Source organism: Epinephelus fuscoguttatus, linkage group LG18, assembly GCF_011397635.1.
Source record: "Epinephelus fuscoguttatus linkage group LG18, E.fuscoguttatus.final_Chr_v1".
NCBI classification, from domain to species: Eukaryota; Metazoa; Chordata; class Actinopteri; order Perciformes; family Serranidae; genus Epinephelus; species Epinephelus fuscoguttatus.
The window spans coordinates 199,942-222,233 of NC_064769.1; the positions used below are offsets into that span (position 1 = coordinate 199,942).

At 41.5% G+C, this 22,292-nt stretch overlaps 2 protein-coding genes across 3 annotated transcripts in view; one reads left to right on the forward strand and one right to left on the reverse strand.

Annotated features, from left to right (window-relative positions):
• LOC125905816 (uncharacterized) overlaps positions 1 to 22,292 on the reverse strand; it is a 197,314-nt gene that overhangs the window by 156,925 nt on the left and 18,097 nt on the right. The gene's annotated exons all lie outside the window — the stretch shown is intronic.
• psmb10 (proteasome 20S subunit beta 10) overlaps positions 16,555 to 22,292 on the forward strand; it is a 70,638-nt gene continuing 64,900 nt past the window's right edge. Inside the window, exons 1-3 of one of the 2 annotated variants that reach the window (XM_049604129.1) lie at positions 16,555 to 16,741; positions 17,254 to 17,347; positions 18,891 to 18,938. In XM_049604129.1, coding sequence (XP_049460086.1) covers positions 16,677 to 16,741; positions 17,254 to 17,347; positions 18,891 to 18,938 — 207 coding nt within the window. In that variant the 5' untranslated portion in view covers positions 16,555 to 16,676. The remainder of the gene's footprint in view (positions 16,742 to 17,253; positions 17,348 to 18,890; positions 18,939 to 22,292) is intronic. The other variant, XM_049604132.1, reaches the window with a different exon arrangement.

Consider the following 22,292-nt stretch of genomic DNA (forward strand, 5'->3'; position numbering starts at 1 on the left):
GGAGTCAAAGGTGGCCCAGAATTTGCAACAGAGCTAAACTTATTCTTCAATAGGTTTGAGACAACAACACCCCCAGTGAGCTCTGTCTGTGGATCTGGGGCCCCGTTTATACGACAACAATTTCAACTGAAAACGGTGAACTCTAGTTGCGTTTTGGCCGATCGTTTACACAACAGCTGCGTTTTGGGTGCCTGAAAATGCAAGGATTTGAAAACGGGTTCCAGAGTGCCACGTTTTGGAAACGGCAACATCTCCGTTGTCAGCGTGCAATATGCAGTTCCTCTGAAAACGGACTTTTCGCACATGCGCATTACGGTTGCGTTCCAGTCACTAGGCATGCCGACCGTCACAACAACAATGCCGAGCTCTGTTTGTGCTGCTCACCCTATTTATTTGAAGTGAAGTGTAGATCTGTTACTGTAGCAACTCCACCTCGTCGTCCATCCAGACAGAGTTATCTGTGCATGCTTTCGCCATTGTATCTTGTTTGTTTTGGTTTGTAATCACAGCGTTGGAGAGGAAGGCACTTCAGCACAGGTGCATGGCGTCATGCTGTGGTGTTGCTTTGCAAATTTACACTGCCACCCATTGGCCTGGCATGCATACTACAGCGTTTCCAGTAGATTGTGTGGCTCCGTGTGAACGGGGATCGTTTCAATAACGTTGTCATATAAACGCAGAAGTTTTTTAAAACGCAAAGGACAGACTTTTCCATTTTTACTGAAATCGTTGTTGTATAAATGGCCCCTAAGTCCCCATCCACCATCACTGTACCCATTCACACCTCTGCTGTAGACTCTGCTCCCCTCCCCAGCAGCGACCTGTTTCCCTCTCCCATCAGCCCCAGGGTCCTCAGGGTGTGTGCTGGCCAGCTTGCTGGAGTCTTTCAGCACCTCTTTAACCTCTCCTTGAGGTTGAAGAAGGTGCCTGATCTATGGAAGACCTCCTGCATCATCCCAGTACCTAAGAAAGGACGTCCCAGCACTCTCAATGACTACAGGCCGGTGGTGCTAATGTCACATGTCATGAAGACATTTGAGAGGCTTGTTCTCCAGCACCTGAGGCCACTGCTCTCTGCCTTCCTGGACCCCCTTACCAGCTTACCAGCAGCACATTGGTGTGGAGGATGCCATCATTTTCCTCACTCACAAGACCCTGTCTCACTTGGAGAGTGCTGGAAGCACTGCAAGAGTCATGATCTTTGACTTCTCCAGTGCCTTCAACAGCATTCAACCCAGCCTCCTGAGAGACAAGCTGCTGGATATGCAACTTCACCTGGACATCACAGCCTGGATTTTGGATTACCTCACGGGCCGGCCGCAGTACATCAGGGTGGATGGCTGCGTATCTGAGGTGGTGTCAAGTAACACCGACGTGCCCCAAGGAACTGTGCTGGCACCATTCTTCTTCACCCTCTACACCTCTGATTTCTGGTTCAATTCTGGTTCCTGCCACCTTCAAAAGTTTTCTGACGACTCCTCTATAGTCGGACGCATCAGCAATGATTACAAGGAGGAGTACAGAGGACTGGTTGAGGGCTTTGTCGCGGGGAGCAACCAAAACCGCCTTCAACTCAACATCAGCAAGACTAAGGAGGTGGTGGTGCACTACCGGAGGAACCGGAGGCAAACTGCCCCAGTCACCGTCCAGGGCGAGGAGGTGGAGATGGTGGACTTGTACAAGTACCTTGGGGTCCACGTCAATAATAAACTGGACTGGACTCATAACACAGATGCTCTCTATAGGAAAGGACAGAGCAGGATGTTCTTCCTGAGGAGACTCAGATCGTTTGGTGTCTGTAGTGGGCTCCTCAACCACTCTACCAGTCTATTCAGATTCAGATTCAGAATACTTTATTAATCCCCGGGGGGAAATTGTTTTTGTTCCAATGCTCCGTGCAAAGTAGAAATAGAAATACAGTATGAAAGGAAACAAGAGATAAAGATGAAGATATAAATAAGATACTAAAATAGCCAATGAAATAAATAAAATAAATATTAAAGTAGACATTAAAATAAAATAAAATAAAATAAAATAAAATAAAATATTAAAGTAGACATTAACATAAAATAAAATATTAAAGGTCTATGGTTGCCAGTGCACTCTTCTTTGCTGTAGTGCGCTGGAATTAAGATTGATGAGATCAACAGGCTAAACAAGCTTGACAGGATAGCCCACTCTGTGGTGGGACTAGATCTGGACAGTCTGGAGACAGTGGCTAAGAGAGGGTGAAGGACAAAATTTGTGCAGTCCTGGACAATCCCTCTCACCCCCGCACAACGAACTGTGGCTGATGGGCAGCTCATTCAGCCAGCGGATCATCCCACCCAGGTGCTTGACTGAACAATTCAGACGCTCCTTTGTGCCAACCACCATCAGACTTAACAACAGCAGTTTGGCTTAAGCTACATCCAGCTCTGAACTGACTATTTTGCATCTGATCAACATGACACTTGACACTTTATCTGCCAACTGACACCTAATTTTAATCAACACTTTGTCTGCCATTTTTTGTCACTTTAGTCATCTTGATGTAGCAATTTTATTTTCATTTTATCTTTTATTTATCGATCATTACTATTTTTTTTCTCTTTTATCTTATTCTATTTAATGCCTTTTTGTCTTGTGCTGCTGTGATACTTGAATTTTCCCTCTGGGGATCAATAAAGTATATCTTATCTTATAATGTAATGATGATTTATCTTCAAATACAATATTTTCTTTTTTGATATCATAAAATGAAATTTATTTTTTTATGTGCTACAGATCAACTTTGACAACTATGCTGCCATTTTGTCATTTAACATTGCATGAAAAATGTGGTACATATTCAACTAGCCTAACCAGAGTCTACATGCATCACACCTTATTTATGTATTTATGTCTGAATTTTAGTACTGGCATCCTAGATATAAACAGTGGGTGTGGTAAAAGGAATTTAATTATGGAGGCGGTGGTGAATCCCAAAGCCAGGACAGAGGTAAAAGGCGCAATTACAGACCAGAATTAGTGAACAGGCAGGAAGTATGTGTTGTGAACACAGTCAGAAGAAAATATGAGATGAGACGAGACGAGACGAGATGAGACAAGGTAAGATGAAATAAGATAGCAGTTGAGTTTGAGGAGTGCAGACACAAAGCGTGCAATATACAAGGACTGAAAAAAACAGCAGAACAGCAAATTTATAGCAAAAAACAAACTAGATGTAGCAAATATAAACTGGAAAGTTGGGATGAAAAAATAAGGTGCAAACAGTAAGGTGCAAATAGGGTGCGAACCAATATATATACATAAAATATGTAAATATAACAAAGTTGTTACAAGGCCTGGAATTTCATCATTTTACAGGCAAGGCCACTTGGCCTTTCGTGTTGTCAATTTTTTGAGGGCACAAAGGCCAAAAGCCAGGGCAGCAAGGCCCTAAAATTAAACAATGATTTTAAGTCCACGTCCATAATGAATTTAATTTAAGGACTAAGGATATATAACTATCTGTGAAATGAATGAATAAAATGAGCTCAAGTAATAATAATGAGTATAATAATAATAATGAGTATAATAAGTAAAAATGTGATCTATTTAATAGTACTAATAAACCCATTGTGTTTTAAATATAGAACAACCAGGTTCATGTATTTATAAGCAAACAATCTTAAATATTAGGCCTAACAACAAACTACAGCAGGGCTATTTAATTACTATTTCAACTGGGCCGCATTTCAAAACCAGATTATAGCTGCTGCGCAGCAATGGTCGGGCCGGGCAATTTTAGGCAAAATTAGGCAATTCTGAGCAACAAGCAGAGTAGGAAGATGTAGGAAGATGAAAAAAAGGTGGCATTCTAAGCATAAGAGACTATGCTCTGTCTCACTGAGCTAATTAGCAAGAGACAGCTCTGCGGTATATATGTGTAAAACTTCTTCTAGCTCATTATAGGAATTCTACAGCTGCAATGATTAGTCAATAAATTAATAAGTCAAACACATAATTAATCCACAACTATTTCATGATGGATTGATTGTTGCAGGCATCAGTGTTGGAGTTACCTTCGCAGGTTTGAGGATATCCTCCTCAAATCTTGCTTTATCATGGTTTTGGACCTTTGGTCAGACAAAGGGATTTGGGGAAAGGTAATATGAATTTTACATAATTTTATAGACAACCATTCAATGTAGAAAATAACTGGAATGCTAATCAATGATGAAATGATTCATAGCAGAGATAGACCTATTTGTAAAATTTTAAATGCACCATAACAGCTTCATTATTAGGAAATGTTAGGCCCTATGTGTAGTTTAAATTCTCTTTAAAATAAAACTCTAGTGTATCCTGTTGTTGGTCTCAAAACAGCACAAACAACCACAATGACACGTTAACACACAAAACAGACTAACATCTCTCACATATTTATTGTAAAGAAATACTTAAAACAATTTGAGACATACAAAAGATTGGAGCTTAGAAATAGTGTATTGAACAATGACCAAGACATTTTATTGAACTGCATTACATAAACAATTTAACAAATTTCAATTTGTTTTCATGCTAGAGTAAATGTATCAATTATCCATATCATGAGGATACAAATATCACTGTGGTGACTTTTTGAAAAACTTCTCATCAAATATAGTTTCACAGTGCAGGGCAGAGAAAAAGATGCAGTGCCCTGCAATTTGAAGTCAAGGGTTTAGGGATATTTATACAAAATAGCAGTGGCGGTTCATTCATAAGTGCAATTGGGCTTGCTTGTAGCGCCACATCAGGACTATTGTCTTGTGTTTCCAGTTGAGGACATCTGGCATGGGACTGGGCCTTTATGAAAAGTTTGGGTAGATTTCTCATATGGAAATGTTGCATGACCTGAGGCTTGAACTCACAGTCTTCAACACCAAGAACCATCATCTATCTCACTGAGCTAACTGGCAAAGAGAAATGTCACATGTAGCTTCACAAATTGACTAAGCCGGACTAAACCTGTGTACAAGACAGCAGCTGTTAGTGTATAAACGCAGATTTCAAACAGCTGTCAAAAATTCAGTTATTAAGACAAAAATCCAAAAATACACAAATTGCATCTAGATAGCATAGAGATGTTGGTAGTTTGTTTTTAATAATGACTTATTGGCTCCATAAGTGAAAAACTGATGTTTAAAAATGCCATTTTTGCATTGACTCCAATTGTTCGCATGAGAGCGAACTTCGAAATGCTGTAAAAAAATTCAGTTTTTGAGATAAAATTCTGATATTTTCCAAGCATCATCTACCATGACTCCAAAATTTTGTCTTTTTTTTTTTAAAGATATTTTTTGGGACATTCTGGCCTCCAGTTGATAGGACAGACAAGCGTGAAAGGGGGAGAGAGAGAGGGAAGGACCGACACGCAGCAAAGGGCCACAGGCCGGAGTCGAACCCGGGCCGCTGCGGCAAGATCCCTGTACATGGGGCGCCTGCTTCACCACCAAGTCATCGACGCCCCGTCATTTTTTTTTAATGAACATTGAAAATGTATTTAGCAAGAATTTGCAAGTATATGTTTACAATACCGTTTACAGTCAAACATTTTGATGCACTGTAGGTTCAGTTTTTGATAAATCAAAAATCTGTGTGGATTGTTTGTGTAGGACAGTCTGAAGATGCTCTGTAGCAAGTTTGGTGTCAATTGAGCAAAAATTGTGGGAGGAGATAGGTTTTACAGTTTTTAAAAACACAGAGTGATGGACTTCATAATTTGCAATAGGTTTAAATGTACAAAAGTTTCTTCAGTAGCACACATGGTTGATTTGTTGTGAATTTTCAAAATTTTGAACTTTAGAGGCTTGCTGTAGCGCCACCATCAGGACTATTGGCCTGTTTTTGCAGCTGAGGCAACCTGGCATGGGACTGGACCTTTGTGCAAAGTTTGGTGATTTTTTGCGCATGGGAAGCAGGATTTCCTCAGAAGAAGAAGAAGAAGAAGAAGAACATGCAGGATAACAATAGGGTCCTGGCAGCTTAGGCTGCCCGGCCCCTAATAATGTCAATGGGCCACATTTTTAGCAGCGATCCACTTTTTTTTTTTGCATACGTATATATATTTATACATATATATATATATATATATATATATATATATATATATATATATATATATATATATATATATATATACAGGCATGGCCCTCCTCAACATAATGCAGAAACAGACTAAAAAAGAGCTATCAATGCACAGAAGCATAATAAGTGACATTAACAGTATCTAATAACACACACCATCTCTCTACCAGCATGTCCCTCTCTCCTCTCCTCCACACACACATATGCACACACCTCACCTCCTGATGCTTTCCTTATAGGTCAGTTACACAGGATATAATTTTATACAGTCCATGGCAGCAATATCACAATACTGAGTGAAGAAAGTCACGTTATCCCAGCATGAAGACAAAAATCAGCATCAGTCATTCATCCTGCTCTCTGTCCCTCCTCTACTGAGAAGACTCACTGTCTGCAGGTCGGCTGCCTCAGGTACATGTTCAGAATAAAGTGTTAGCCTACATACAGACAGCTTTCATTTTAGTTTGTCTTTAACACTTTGCTGTTAGCTTCGCTACTTGCGAGCGCGAATGAGAGACTGTGGACAGAGCAGATTGAAATATGGCTTTCTATGCTGATGATCACATGTATTGATAAAGTGGCTTGGCTGGCAGAGGTTTTATCACACTTACTTACGGTAACAAGCCTAGTTGTCGTTAACTAGAGTAATCTTGAAGTTATATTCCCTTCATCTGCACCACGGCCCCAGCGCTGCAGAATGATGATACATGATGCCGAAATTTTAAAAAGTAACGCCGATAATGGCGGAGCTTACTATTATTACGGTGTTGATTAAATTTCCCTTGGGTTGTTTAATACCGGGTCTCGGTACCGATCCCTGCCCGGGCGTTTGAAGTCTCCTGGTTGGCCGGTGAGAGACTGGTGTCAAACTGTCTTTATAGCCCGTCCGAGCAGTTCATGCCAGGCTCAAATGAAACCCACCACTGGTGATGTACGCATTGTCTTATTCAATGTTGCTCAATAAGATTCCAGAATGTCATCACATTTTTTTTCTCAATAGATGCAGGTGTCAAAGCCGTGTTGACAGGAAAGAGGGAGAGGAGAAAACTGCAAAATCACCTGGGGCAGTGTGGGCGGGGCATCAAGGTCACTGTGGCTTTAGGGCCTTAGGGCAGATATTTTTTTCAAGGGCACAGGGCGAACAGGGAACTAGCAGCGACAAAGCCAACTGTTGCGTTGTCTCACGTTGCCTCACGTCGCCTCACGTCGCCTCACGTCGCCTTGTGTCAGTGCATTTGAACACACTACACAGACTACATCTGACGGCCAACCAGCACGTACGTACCAGCACGAGCACCCCTCAGGCTTGCCTTGTACTAGCCCCTAGTTAGGCTGACTTAGGCCTAGTCTGCCGGGGGACCTCCTATATTACACCGGGCACCTTCTCTCTTTCTCTTTCTCTTTGTCTCTCTCTCTCTCTCTCTCTCATGTCCTGTTACTGCATCTTGCTAACTCGGCCATACTGCATGTCACTAACTCGGCTTCTTCTCCGGAGCCTTTGTGCTCCACTGTCTCGCAGGTTAACTTATATCCCAGCGATGCGTGGATAATGTGATGTGTGTGGTTGTGCTGCTGCCGTGGTCCTGCCAGATGCCTCCTGCTGCTACTGTTATCATTAGTCATACCTCTACTGTTATTATACACATATGATTATTGTCACATATGTATACTATCAGATATTAATATATACTTTCAACATATTGTACCACAATAGCCAGAATCATGATTATAATATTATTACTTTCATTAATGTCCTAAGGACAGAGGGATGACGTATGCTGTAAAGCCCTGTGAGGCAAATTGTGATTTGTGATCTTGGGCTTTATAAATAAAATTGATTGATTGATTGATTGATTGATTGATTGATTGATTGATTGACACAATTATTCTACACACAAGTTGTGTAGAATAATTTCTGTATGGGTGTAGGGACAGCTGTGAATGCTCTTGACTGTGGAGGTGTATAAGTGGTCTGGAAATCCTTTTAGTATGTAAAGACACTACATTATCCTAGCCAGACAGTATTGTGTGACATCAATGCATGAAATGGTGGTATTCAAGTCCTTTCAGTAGCAGTACTTGAAATGCTGAAAGTATTTAATCCATAACAATACATACACAACTGGTTTTCAGAGCTTTCTTTGTATGTTCAAATTCTTAAAGCCAGACACGGGCTGTGTAGGACGGTTACTGAAAGGGCGTAGACACAAGTGTGAATGATCTTGACTGTGGAAATGTAAATAACGTGGGGTTCCTTTTAGTATGTAAAGACTGCACATTAGCCTAGACAAATAGTGTTGTGTGACATCAATGGATGGATTGGTGGTATTTCAAGCCCTCTCAGTAGCAGTACTTGAAACTGTGACTTTATTTAATTCATACAATACACACACAACTGATTTTCTGTGCTTTCTGTGCAAATAATTCACACTGTCTGTAGTATAGATAACTGAGTTATGTGCTTGTTAATATTTACAGGGGAAAGCTTCAGGGGTCTTTCTTACCAGTTCCGAGTGGGAGTATCAACAATTCGGCAATTGGTTCCTGAAACCTGTACAGCAATCTACCAGGTTTTAACGGGGAAATACTTGAAGGTATGTATGATATGAGGTTTATAGTGCTGTCTGTTAAAGCTATCAGGGGTCTGACTTATGAAACTAGCCATCATGGGTTTTACATTGTATTTTCTTGTTTTTCAGTGCTCAGACACAATTGAAGAGTGGCAGCAAGTAACCATGGATTCCAGGCTCAGTGGAACTTCCCAAACTGCCTAGGTGCTCTGGATGGGAAACACATCAACATTCGCCCCCCCACGAGGAACTGGGTCAACGTTTTACAACTATAAGCATACATTTCCCATAGTCCTAATGGTACTGGTTGACAGCAAATACAAGTTCCTTTATGTAGATGTTGGTTGCAATGGGCGGATTTCTGATGGCGGAGTGTTTGGTGGATGCTCACTGCAAGATGCTCTGGAGAAGAGAACATCCAGCATCCCTGCCCCTGCATCACTTCCTGCTTCTGACTAGCTGGCTCCTTATTGCATTGTGGCAGATGAGGCATTTCCCTTGAAGGAGTACCTCATGAAGCCTGACCTACAGCAGGCTTCCCTGCCACACACAACCAATGCTATAACACAAGCCAAGCAGCACAGGGATGAACTATGCTGTTACTTCGTGTCTGATATCGGTGCAGTGCCTTTTCAGTGGGGCAAAGTATAGGAAATGTGTATGCCTATCCTGTTTCCTGTAATGGATATTGTAGTGTCTGACTGACAAGAAAACTACTTGGCTGTGGTTTCAGATCTCTATGGCTGTAGTCTAAAAATACAAAATAAAGTTATTTTGCATGATACTTTCTTATCTGGAGTTCAATCTATTGAAAGTACACTCTCACAAAGTCAAGTCAAGTCAAGTCAAACTTTATTTATAAAGCACATTTAAAAACAACCTCAGTTGACCAAAGTGCTGTACAGTTATTGAAATATAAAATAATCATACACAAATATCATAATAAATAAAACAAAGGAAATAGTAAGGGCTCAATTTAAAAAACTAAAAATTAGATTAAAAAAAGGGAAATAAAAAAGTAAAAAGAGTAAAAGCCAAGGATTCTTGCCTAGCAGGGACTGAACGCCAAGGAGAAAAGATGTGTTTTCAGTAATGTTTTAAAGTGCTCAACAGACTGTGCAGCTCTAACCTGGAATGGTAGGCTGTTCCACAGCTTTGGGGCCGCCACTGAGAAGGCTCTGTCCCCACGAGTAGAGAGTCTGGACCGAGGTACTGCCAGGAGCAGCTGGTTTGACGACCTAAGTGCTCTAGAAGTACTGTGAGGCTGTACAAGCTCTGATAAATAAGACGGTGCCAGACCATTTAAACACTTAAAAACAATTAATAAAACCTTGAACTGGATCCTAAAATTAACAGGCAGCCAGTGCAAAGATGCAAGGACAGGACTAATGTGATCACGCCGTTTCTTTCCAGTCAGCAGGCGGGCAGCTGCATTTTGGACTACTTGTAAACGGCGCAGTGCTGACTGGTTAAGACCAACAAACAAAGAGTTACAGTAGTCTAGGCGTGATGTAACAAAGGTGTGAATAACTTTCTCAAAATAATCTCGGGGAAGATATGCCTTTACTTTTGCTAATAGTCTTAGCTGGAAGAAGCTCGTTTTGACAATAGAGCTTATCTGCTTATCAAACCTAAAGTCACTGTCTAAAATAACACCAAGGTTCCTTGCAAAAGGGTGGCATTGAGACTTAAGGGTGCCAATGGTGCTGTCATACCCATCTAACAGATTTTGTTGGCCAAATAAAATAATCTCAGTTTTATTTTTGTTCATGGAGAGAAAGTTGACTTCCATCCAAGATCGGATGTCACTGAGGCAGTCTAATAAGACCTGAACAGAGGCTTGCTCATTTGTTTTTAAAGGCAGATAGATTTGTACGTCATCTGCAAAGCAATGAAATGAGACATTGTGCTTTCTAAATATGGATCCCAATGGCAACATATATATTGAAAAGAGGAGGGGGCCCAAAATAGAACCCTGAGGCACCCCACAGTTCAGGGGGGAAGAGGCTGAAGAATACTGGCCCAGCTGGACAGAGAAGCTCCTATCTGAGAGGTAGGACTGAAACCACTTAAGAACAGTACCCTTAATGCCCACACAGGTGTTTAAGCGAGACAGGAGAATGTTGTGATCCACCGTATCAAAGGCAGCCGTCAGATCCAGAAGGACCAGGACTGCAGAGCTACCAGAGTCAACTGTCAAAAGAAGGTCATTTAAAATTCTTAAAAGCGCCGTTTCTGTGCTATGACGTGACTTAAAACCAGACTGGAACTTCTCGGAAATGTCATTTAGATCAATAAAAGACTGCAGCTGTTCATTAACCACCTTCTCCAAGACCTTAGAAAGAAAAGGAAGCTTGGAGATAGGCCTAAAGTTGGATAAAACTGTGGGGTCAAGATTATGTTTTTTGATGAGGGGCTGGACCACAGCATGTTTAAAGGCAGCTGGGACACATCCAGACATCAAAGATGAATTTATCAGATCCATAACACAGGGCCCAATGATATGGAAAACGTCCTTAAAAAGATGGGGTGGGATGCTGTCAAGAGGACAGTACGAAGGCCTGAGGTGCTGGACAATATCAGTTAAAGCTGAGAGAGACACTTGTTCAAATGTGTCAAAAACAGCAGGGCAATTGGGAAAGATGGCAGGATCTAATGCAGATGGCAAAAGAGAGGACCTAATATCAGAAATCTTGCCAATAAAAAACCTTAGAAAATCTTCACACAGTTTAGGAGAAGGAACAACACCATTGTGGTCACAGGGGTTTAAAAGAGTATTTAAGGTATTAAAAAGAAACTGAGGTTTATGACTATTGACTGACACAAGATTGGATAAAAACAGACTCTTGGCAGCTTTAACAGCTTTCTGATACTGCAATAGACTGTTTTTTAAAATGTCCAAAGAAACGTGTAGATGATCTTTCTTCCACTTCCTCTCGGCGCGTCTGCATACACGTCTTAAAGTGCGAGTGGTGTCATTAAGCCATGGCTCTGTGACTGGCTTAGAGCGTTTGCACCTAAAAGGAGCCACCAAGTCTAATATGTCAGTGCAAGTCATTGAAAGTACACTCTCTCAAAGTCAAAGTGTTTTATTATCAAATGTGCAGGACAATGAAATTCTTATAAATGTAACAATCAACTGCGTAGCACAGCATTAAAAGGAATTATTTACATCTGTTACAAGTTTGTTGCCACATCCAACATTACAGATTACTAAACTGTCTGTCACAGGTTTCTGTGCTCAGTGTTTTTGCTGAGACAAAGACCCAAAGACAGAATTCTCTCAGGTGCTGGTCCAGTCTGAGAGTGACTCAGAATCAGCATCAGCTGCCGAAGGTTCCTTATAAAAATAAAAAATAAATTCACAATTGTGGAAGATAATGGGAGAGTGAAACTAAGTTAATGTACGAAAGGATACATGTGAAAAGAGGGGTACAAACTAGGGCTGCTCAATTATGGTAAAAATCATAATCATGATTATTTTGGTCAATATTGAGATCAGGATAATTTAACACAATTATTTTTGACTCTCATTTTTGCATCCAGAGGGTCCCGGTGTTTCCTCTGCAGGCTCCACTTCACTCAGCTGCCTGCTGCTTCTCCCCACTTTAACCTAAATAAAAAACCAGGGCTCAGTGCTCCGGTCAAATCCAAACGGAGAGCCGGGGCTAGCTGGGAAGCTAGTAGAGGCTAACTGGCTGTGCTTCTCTCCAGTCATGCTGCGGCTAACACTCCGCTAGCCTGCCAGCTAGCCCCGGTTTGTTATTTAGGTTAAAGTGGGAAGAAGCAGCGGATCTGTTGGGCAGCTGAGTGAAGTGGAGCCTGAGGAGGAAGCACCGGCTAGCCCCGGTTTCACTAAAGGCAGATTCACTCGCTACAGGGGCAAGGAAATAAAACCAATGATGAGCAGATGTTAAATGTAAATGACATAAGAAAGAAACAATGTTTTCTTTTTACTCAACAACCTAACTAAAGCAACTGAACCCTTTAAGGGTTCAGTTACCACAATAGTTAGGTTGGAGGAGGTTTCCTTCCTTTTTGTGTAGGACTCCAAAAACTGCAGCCGGGTCAATATCCACTGCTGCCTGCCAGTCTTCTGTGCTCCAACACTCCCCAAGGCTGCAAGTTTCTTGTACCGGGTATACTGGGTTCGCAGAGATTCACACCTCTTCCTGAGCTCTTTCTCTGACAAACAAAAAGAAAGAACTTATTCATCGTGCATGAGCTAGCAAACAATTACGATCAGTTCCTGCTAAAGAGTTCAATGGCCAAAAAGAAACTCTTACCCGAAAAACAAGCTTATTTTCAATCTCATGCCAGAGTTCTCTTTTCACCACTCGGTTGGCTTAACGTTTTTCTGTGATGTCGTACAGAGCTGGCCTCTCCTGAATCATTGTGATCAGCTGGTCTTCAGTGTCTTCGTTCCAGATGGCCATGGCGTTGTGAAAATATTCACGAAAGTTCAGATGAAGTGCAGATCAAAAATTAGCCTTCTGTGTGTGCCCTCTGGACTTTATCGTTTGTTTTCTTTCATCACTTCTGTTTCTCTTCTTGTGCACTGATTCGCTAAGCTGAACAGCCAATCAGAGTGATGTTTCTCACCTGAACAGCCAATCAGAGTGATCTCTCACCGACAGGCTCCGCTGCCAATTCAACAACTCTCTTGACTTTGTCGTTTGCTTTCTTTCGTCAATTCCGTTTCTCTTCTGGTGCACTGATTCGCTAAGCTGAACAGCCAATCACAGTGATCTCTCTTACCGACAAGCTCCGCTGCCGATTCAACATGCTCAATCAGCCGAAAAGCCGACGGTGCGGGACGCACTGCAAAAACTAGGCCGACAGATGCTCACCGATGGTCCGACTTTGGCCGACAGCAAACCGTCGGCTTGGTGTGTCAGGGCCTTTAGTGCCAGAGTGCATAGTTAATACCATGATACTTCCTTAATGTCACATTATAGCATATTATGTCCCATTGTGAGGATTTGAGAACTAATGATAGAGATGGAGAGAGAAAGAAAGACAGAGAGGGGAGAGAAGGAGAGGAAAGTAGGAAGAAATGGGAAGGAAGGACTTCCTTAGGCCACCTGTGGTGCATCGTGGTGGAGAGTCACTGTCCATAGCTCCTTTTCCACTGCGGGAACTTTTATCAATTACCCGGAATTCTGAAAAACCTCTGCACGTTTCCACCAAAATTACCCAGGTAAAAAACTTTCCCTCACCCCAAAATTTACCCTGGAAAAAGTACCTAGTAGGGGGGTAGGACTTTTCAGATTACCCGGAATTCTTGAGGGGTGGGGCTGTTTGCCAAGGAACACTGATCGCTGAAACTTTATTTCATTTCTACAGGCTTCACTTCGTTTGTGTTTTGATTAAGGATGGGTACCGAAACCCGGTACTTAATTAGCTCCGGAGCTAAATTATTAAAGACCGTAGTATTGATAAGCGCTGACGGTATCGGTTCTTTTGTGCCGGCGCTGATCTCCTCTACACACATCTACACACACAACAACGCAACACGGTAACCGGTGAACAGCCGAGTGGCCCTGGTGGAGACAAAGTGAAGATAACTCAAAAATGACTCGAGTTGACCGCAGCTAGACTCATTACTGTAAGTGACATTAACCCTTAGAGAGTAAGAAGCCAGTACTTTATCAATACACGTGTTCAGCAAGCATGAACAGGGGCTCATGATGCTATGCAGCTTGTGTAGCAATCCCCTTCTCTGATGACAACACCACAGAAGTAAGCTCTCGCTTCAGGACAAAGCCAGCCTTCCTCATGATCTTGTTGGTTCTGTTTGCATTGGCTGATGTTATCCTGCTGCCTCAGCACATGACAGCAAAAAAATTGGACTGGCTAGCACACCCTTGTAGAACATCCTCAGCACAGTGTTGCGGACATTGAATGATCATAGCCTTTGCTGAAATTAAAGTCAGCTTTGGCCCCTCTTGTTCACAGCCTCAGTGTTTCTAGCTGGGTCCAATTTGTCGTCCAGATGTACTTCCAGCTAGTCCTTAACGGTGTCCATGTCCACCCCCTGAAATGAGATAAGGGGGAGTTTTCAACCTACTGAAGTCCAACATTAACTCCTTTTTTTTTTTTTTTTTTTTTTTTTTTTTTTAGATTTTAGATTTTATATACTTTATTAACCCCCTGAGGGGAAATTCAATTCTTTGTCTTACAGATGCTCCAGCTCACACCAGCTGACAAAGGAGTCCATGACAGCCCTTTACTCTGCCTCCTTCCCCTTGTTGGTACAGCAGAGTCACTGGAGAACGTTTGCAGGTTGCAGAACTTGGAATTGACATCTGATGTGTATAGGGTGAGCATAAATAGTGACAGGACAGCAATCCAACAGTCTACTGTCCAACATACTGTGGTTGACCAGAGACACACTTCACAATCCATGACACCAGGGGAGTGTCTACTTGCATCCCTGTCTAGATGGTGCTGAACGCACTGGAGAAATCAAAGAGCATGGTTTTCATACTGCTCGCTGCCCTGTCCAAATCAAGCATAGCCATAGGTGAAACAGGGAAAGGATGTCATTTTCTAAACCCACATTTGGCAAACTGAAGGGGGTCCAGTGGTCTAACCGGGGGCTTAGAGTATGACAGAACCTGGTTGGATGTTATGTTACAGCTGTCTGTATACAAGAGAGATGCCCGTCTTAATTTCGTTGTACTTGTATAACGACAATAAAGTACTATTCTATTCTATTCTATTCTATTCTATTCTAACTTCATTTCTCTCATTCTAGACGCATGTAAGCAATGCAAGAAAAATGACTGAGGAAGCACATTTTTGGTCAAAATGAGATAACCTTCCTTTTCCAGCATCACATGAATCTACATCACTTTTTGATGAAAGGTCACAGGCAGAACAATTGCACATCACAAATCTTAATTTTTTGATTTTACATTTATGTACTTACATGTTTAACATCTGAATATTAATATATATACTGAAGTCTGCATGGAACGCATTTAAGTAAACCCATTGCCAAGCATCCGCATACATTCCCTTTGCACCACAAAATAGCTTTTCATTATTACTGCACAATGTTAACTCTAGCTCAAATTCCAAAATTATATCTCACCAGTCTTGGTGAGACATAATTTTGGAGATTGGCAGGTGTTGGTGTCAGGTGTCAATTTTGGACCCTGATGTTGCTGCTGATGCGGTAACACCTATGACACACCCACCAAACGAGAGAAACATACTACAAAGCAGGTGCACGCTGTTTTGTCATTCAACCTGGAAACCGCAGCAAACCTGTGCACACTGTTTTGAGATTGAACTTGCCTCAGCCGTACTTTTATTTAGTGTCAGTCCCATTTCCTGCAATATCGGGAAACAAAATAGAACACCATAGTATTTTCATAACATAGTTTTCTAATAAACATGACAGGACATGTGATACAATTGTTGACTGATTTCTTTAAAACACTTAAATAATATACATTTTTAAGTTGTTAGTAGCAGTATTGTTTAGATCTGCTGAAGGCAAATTGTAATACACTGCAAGAAATAACGGTAAGTATAATTCAGAAGTTCATTTCAGTGGCTCCTGATAACTTCATGGCCAGGGTAGCAGAATGAGATGAATGTTTTCTTCATAAATTATGCCAAGTTAAGAGCACATTTTCCTTTAAGATGGAGATACTTCCTGTATTCCAAATTTGAGAGTCGTGTGTCAGGAAAAAGTAAATTCAAAGAAACTGAAGTAGGAGAAAAGTGGAGAAAACCTTCTTTACTCCTCTAACAAGACTACCAGGCTTTTCAATGAAAAATCACTCTTTCAAACTCAACATGAAAACAAATGTACAGTTAATGTGGGTATTTTTTACAGTGGAGAGCAGTAAGGTTTGGCTTGCGGTTAAAAGTGAAAGTAAAAGTAAAAACCTGTAAGTCGCGCTGACACAACGCGTGGCGGGGCTCTTATTGAGGGTTTGTCATTTTTCAGAACAGAATCAGCAGTTTCTCTTCATCTCGTCTGTCTTCAGAATAAAAATGCTTCACAGTTTGAAGCTTTGTAAGCTGCAGAATGGAGGTTTCTGCTTTGAGAACAGCCGCAGGTAAAGAAACACTTATCTATTATTAGTGTCACTGCTTCAGTGGTGGCCTGGTATCAGTATCTGTTTTAGCATAGTTTTAATATAATGTACAGGCACACTAGAATGGTGTAAACTGGGGAAAGTATTTGGAGGTTTGGATAGTAGAATCTTTTCATTTTGTGAAGCTTTTTTCCTTTTTTTCCTTTAGACTTTGAATAGAGTGCTCCGGGGATGACATTTTTCTGTAGGCCGATGCGGAAGTGATGTTGAATGACTTTTTAAAAAAACTAAATATGTGTATTAGTTTTCCAAGATACTGGTCTCCAAATAGTTCATGGCTCTGTCTATCAGCTGCATCTCAGCCTTTCCTGTACAGAGCCATTATCAGTTTGGAGACCAATAACAAACAAACACAATACAAAATATTGATATGATATTTATGGCAAGAGAGACAGGAGGGCGACAGTGAATCAGTACTACTATGAACATCTCCGTCTGTTTGTCCATCTGTCTCTCATGCTCATTATTTCCAGGAATGCAGTGCTGGAGTCCAGTTTGTCCGAGTTTGGCTACAAAGCTCCCAGTGCTAGAAAGACAGGGACCACCATTGCAGGAATTGTTTATAAGGTGAGGATCTTCCTTTAGTGTTTTCACTGAGAGACACATAAAGACTGACTAAAACCAGGGCCAAGTTTATCAAAAGAAATCTGATCAGATTTATGGATTGGATAAAATCTTGAAAATTGATTGGCAAAAAAAGGATTTTGAAATTAGATTAGATACTGTAGTTTTGATCTGTATTAAATCTTCAGTGTGTGTTGTTGATAAGTTTGTAGTATGATTGGGATACCTTCAATTCAAAACATCAGGATTATCTTGATCTCAGCAGAACAATGGATTCAGGGGGGATTTTACTGAGTATCAGGTTTAATGAGTCCTGCAGCTGTCGGGATGAAGGAGTTACCTCTGTAGAGATGGGTACTGTGTGTGTGTGTGTGTGTGTGTGTGTGTGTGTGTGTGTGTGTGTGTGTGCATGACAGAGGGAAAGAGAGAGAGAGAGAGAGACAGAGAGAGACCATGACCAGATGACTTGTGCTGCTTGTGTTTTTTTCCTAGGATTGTCGCCTCAGACACCCAGTTCATGATACTGCAAACTATGGAATCAAATTTGTTTCATATGTATTCCATGTGGAAACGTTTTATAACTGTGTGAAAAAGTTTTGCATGAATGCATTCAAATCCGTGAATGTGAACAAATACATTTAACTTTTGAATCCGTAGCTGTGTATGACATTTTGTGAACGAATGAAAAAGATTTGCACAATTCCGAAAATGTTTCGCAGTTATGGATCAAAGTTTTACAGTTAAACTTTTTTTTACACTTACATTTTTTTTTGTACAGTTATGTATCAAATTTTCACAAGTACAAAAAAGCTTTACAGCACACTGAGTCATATTTACGGATCAGACCTACAGGTACAAATCAGATCTGCAAGTACAAGTCGGTACAAGTAGTTTCGACTGTTATTTCTTAAAGATTTTTTTTTTAGGGAATTTTGCCTTTAATGGACAGGACAGCCAAGTGTGAAAGGGAGAGAGAGAGAGAGAGAGGGAGAGAGAGAGAGAGAGAGCGAGAGAGAGAGAGAGGGGATGACATACAGCAAAGGGCCACAGGCTGGACTTGAACCCTGGCTGCTGTGGCAACAGCCTTGTACATGGGGTGTCTGCTCTATCCACTAAGCCACTGACGCCCTGTTTCGACTGTTATTTGACACATTCGAAGGAATAGCCAATCGGGATGCTGAGATTTACATATCATTTGACTATCCAATCAGGAATATAGCTTTAGATAGATAGATAGATAGATAAACCGCAAATTGATGTCGCTAAAAGTTTTGCATTTTAGCAATCAATAATATGTTTATAACGTTAGCTAATGAAGACATTAAGGGTATGAGAATAAGTTAATGTTGTCGTGGTTGAATGGTAAAATTGCTAGTATTCTCTGGTAATGTTTTCACTGTGTTAGCAGGCTAATTTAGTAAAGTCACAAGAGGTAACGTTACATTGGTTTTGCTAAAATAAATGTGTATAACGACACATCATCCATATTTACATTTGGCAGGCCGGTTTAGTGTTCGTATAAATGTTTTGTGTGTGTGTTTGTCAGACTGTTGCAATGGATCTTCCAGGAGACATGCTGTCTGCCGAAGCACAGGTGGGTTGCTGTCTGGTCATGCTAACCAAGCTAGTTCGGTAGCTGTCTTATTTAAATAGCCCCCTTTATCATAAGCCATTTTCCCACATAGATAGCACAGTATTGCCACAAAGAAGTGCCTTCCAGGGACACTGCGTGCTCAAGCTATCTGTCTTCAAATTAGCTGCCCCCACATTTTGAGTGCACTCGTATTGTAAATGTTATGGTAACTGTATTGAAACGGATCAGAAATAGCAGATTGCCTGAATAAGTAACTTTTTTCTTTTGTTTTTCGGACTTTCCAATGACAAGTGTTGCCGTATTCAAGTATTACCTAAGAGGCGAGGCTATGAAATCTAAACTGTGCAAGACGTGAACGCAATACATATAATACAATGAATATACATATGAACAGTAGTTATATAAAATGACTTATTGTGCAGTATTTGCAAGGTGTTCTTATGCCTATTTTAACAGTTCAAGTTCTAATGAGTGAGTAGTGCAATGTCCTAGTAGATAGTCCAGCTGTGTGCATGTCACCTTGTTAGCAGGCTAATTTAGCAAAGTAACATTAAGAGGAGATACATTGCTTATCCTCAAACAATTGGGATCAGAAATAAAATCATGAGTTTATCATGAAATGGACTAACATAAGATAAGATAAGATAATACTTTTATTGTATGTTTGCACAGAAATTTGTCTTGCTTCTCCAGCTCACAATCTGTCCACAAGCAGGACACAATAAAAACATAAGACATAAGCACGAAAGACTTAAATATGACATAAAAAACATTATAGAATGCAAACCCTCAAAAGTAGTAAAAAAGCAGCATGGATGCATTGTGTCTGTAGGGCAGGGGGTTTAAGTCCAGCAGTACATGTAGTGTGTGTATATGTGTGCAGAGGGGGTCACCTCCTTGACCTGCCCTGTTGATTCAGCAGTTCGATGGAATGAGGAATAAAAGAAAGTTTTTATTTGTTCCTCTTGCAACTCGGCACCCTAAAGCGCCTCCCGGAGGGCAGAAGCTAGTACTCCTTGTGTAGGACATGAGAATGGTCAGAGCTGATCTTCTCAGCCAGTCTGATGGTGCCCGTGGTACAACTGTCGAGGAAAGACTTTTCCACAGAATGACCAACTAACTTTGAGCAGACGTTCAGCAGTCTTGTAATCATGTTTTTCAGCTGGACTGAGAGGCCACAGAGCCAGACCGGACCTCTGTAGAGCAGGATGCTGTGCATTGTGGAGCAGAAGAAGAGGTGGAGAATCTCCCTACTGACTCCAAAAGATCTAACGCCAGGGCCACACCGCCCGTGGAAGCGCTGCGAATAGCCTCGAAGCGCCGAGAAGTGAAGCCAGTTTCCTTTAGGCGCCCATGTTAATCGACTGTGTCATCCATACCGGCCGCGCCGCGCAGCTCCACCGCCGGCCCTGGAGCGATCATTTCGGCGTCTGGTCTATTTTCTGTGCGAGCCGCGAGCGAATGTGTCAAGCCGGGCAGTTACCCATGATGGAAAAACAACAGCTGGGAGCAGAATCGCTTGTCGACCGGCGCAGAGAAATGCGTGTCTGGTGTGAACGGAGGTGCGCCGGCTCATGCGAGAATTTGGGTGTGCTGCGCTTCGCAGGCAGTGTGGCCCTGGCGTAAGTCAACTCAGAAAGTAGATTCTCTGCTGTACCTTGCTGCATACGCGATCCACATGATTTGACCAGGAGAGAGCGCTGTCCACATACACTCCCAAATATCTAAAGGATGAGGACTGCTTTATGGATTTGTTATGACTGATGACCGGGGCTGGTGTGAACTGTGTGGATCCAAAAATGACCTCCTCTGTTTTGGTGGAGTTTAAGATGAGGGCATTCTGGCTACACCATTGGACCACTGTGTTCACACTATCAAAATAGGGGTTTGGTTTCTCCCCCTCCATCATCAGTGCCACCAGTGCTGTGTCATCCGAGAATTTGATCAGATATTGATTGGTTGTGCTGATGATGCAGTCATTGGTGTAGATGGTGAATAACAGTGGTGAGCTGACACAACCTTGGGGAGCGCCAGTACTGGTTGTGAGTTGGGGGGAGAATGTGTTGTTGATTTTGACCAACTGTTGTTTGTTAGTGAGGAAGGAGTTGTACCAATGAATGAGACATGGATTTATCTCAAACTGGTACATTCTGGAAAGGAGTATGTCTGGTCTGATTGTGTTAAATGCTGAGGTCAATAAACAGTACTCTGGCATAGGGTCTGCTTTTTGTTGTATCCAGATGCTTTGAGACCAGATGTGTGAGGGTGGCTACTGCATCTTCAATACTGCGCTTGTAAGCAAACTGGCAGGGGTCTAACTTATCCTGAACTGACTGAGAAAGCAGATGGGAGATGATTTTTTCTAGTGATTTCATCAGTACAGAGGTAAGAGCCACAGGTCGATAGTCGTTACACTCTTTGGGACATGTTTTCTTAGGGAGTGGGATGATATGGGAGGTTTTCCAGGCTGTGGGCACTGTGTGTGTGTGTCCAGCGAGTGCTGGAAGATGGGCTGCCACACAGGGGCGAGCTCCTTACTGTAGCTCTTGAGGACAGAGGCGCTGATGTTGTCGGGGCCAGTGGACTTACGAGCGTTAAGGTGTCTAAATGCATCGGCCACCTGTCCTACTGTGATTTCCACTCTGTCATCAGGCTGTGTGAACACGGATTTCAGCACATCACTGCAACTCTCTACAGTCCCAGAGGTCTCAAACCTGCTGAAAAAAGTGTTCAGCTCTACAGCAGAGGTCGCCTCATAGACTCCTATGATGTGTTTTTTCCCCAAAAACATATTTTTCAGATATCTGCATTGGGTTAATGTGAAAGACAATTTTATGAAAAAACCTAATGAGATTAACCTTACATCAATCATTACCGTAACATTTTGTCCGCTACTCTAAGGCTAGTGTCTTGAGGTGCTGACAACCTCAGAATCATAATATTGTTGTAAGGTCAATTAGTTTATCTGCAGGTGCAGAGTTGATGTTCGTAGTTTGCATTTTATCATTCACTGAGACATCAGTTGTTGATTATTGTGCTCCAGTTGCCTTTAGGCAGTCATGGTGACGTTACACATGAATGTCAATTGTTAGACAGAATGAAATTCAGAAGTTTAGTAATTTAAGTTAACCCTTTTTTTCCCTTTTAAATTTCTTAAAAGCTGTTTCGTTATTTATTATACTGAAATTTGCCATTGGAATCTGTGTATGTTTGGTGCTGATTATAAAACAAAGTGTACACTGTATTTACACTGTGAATAAGTAAATTGTGGAAATGAATCTGTTTTTTCTAACGTTTTAACATGAAGAAAAAAAAATGTTAGCCATTCATTAAATATTTTGCAGTGATTATCAA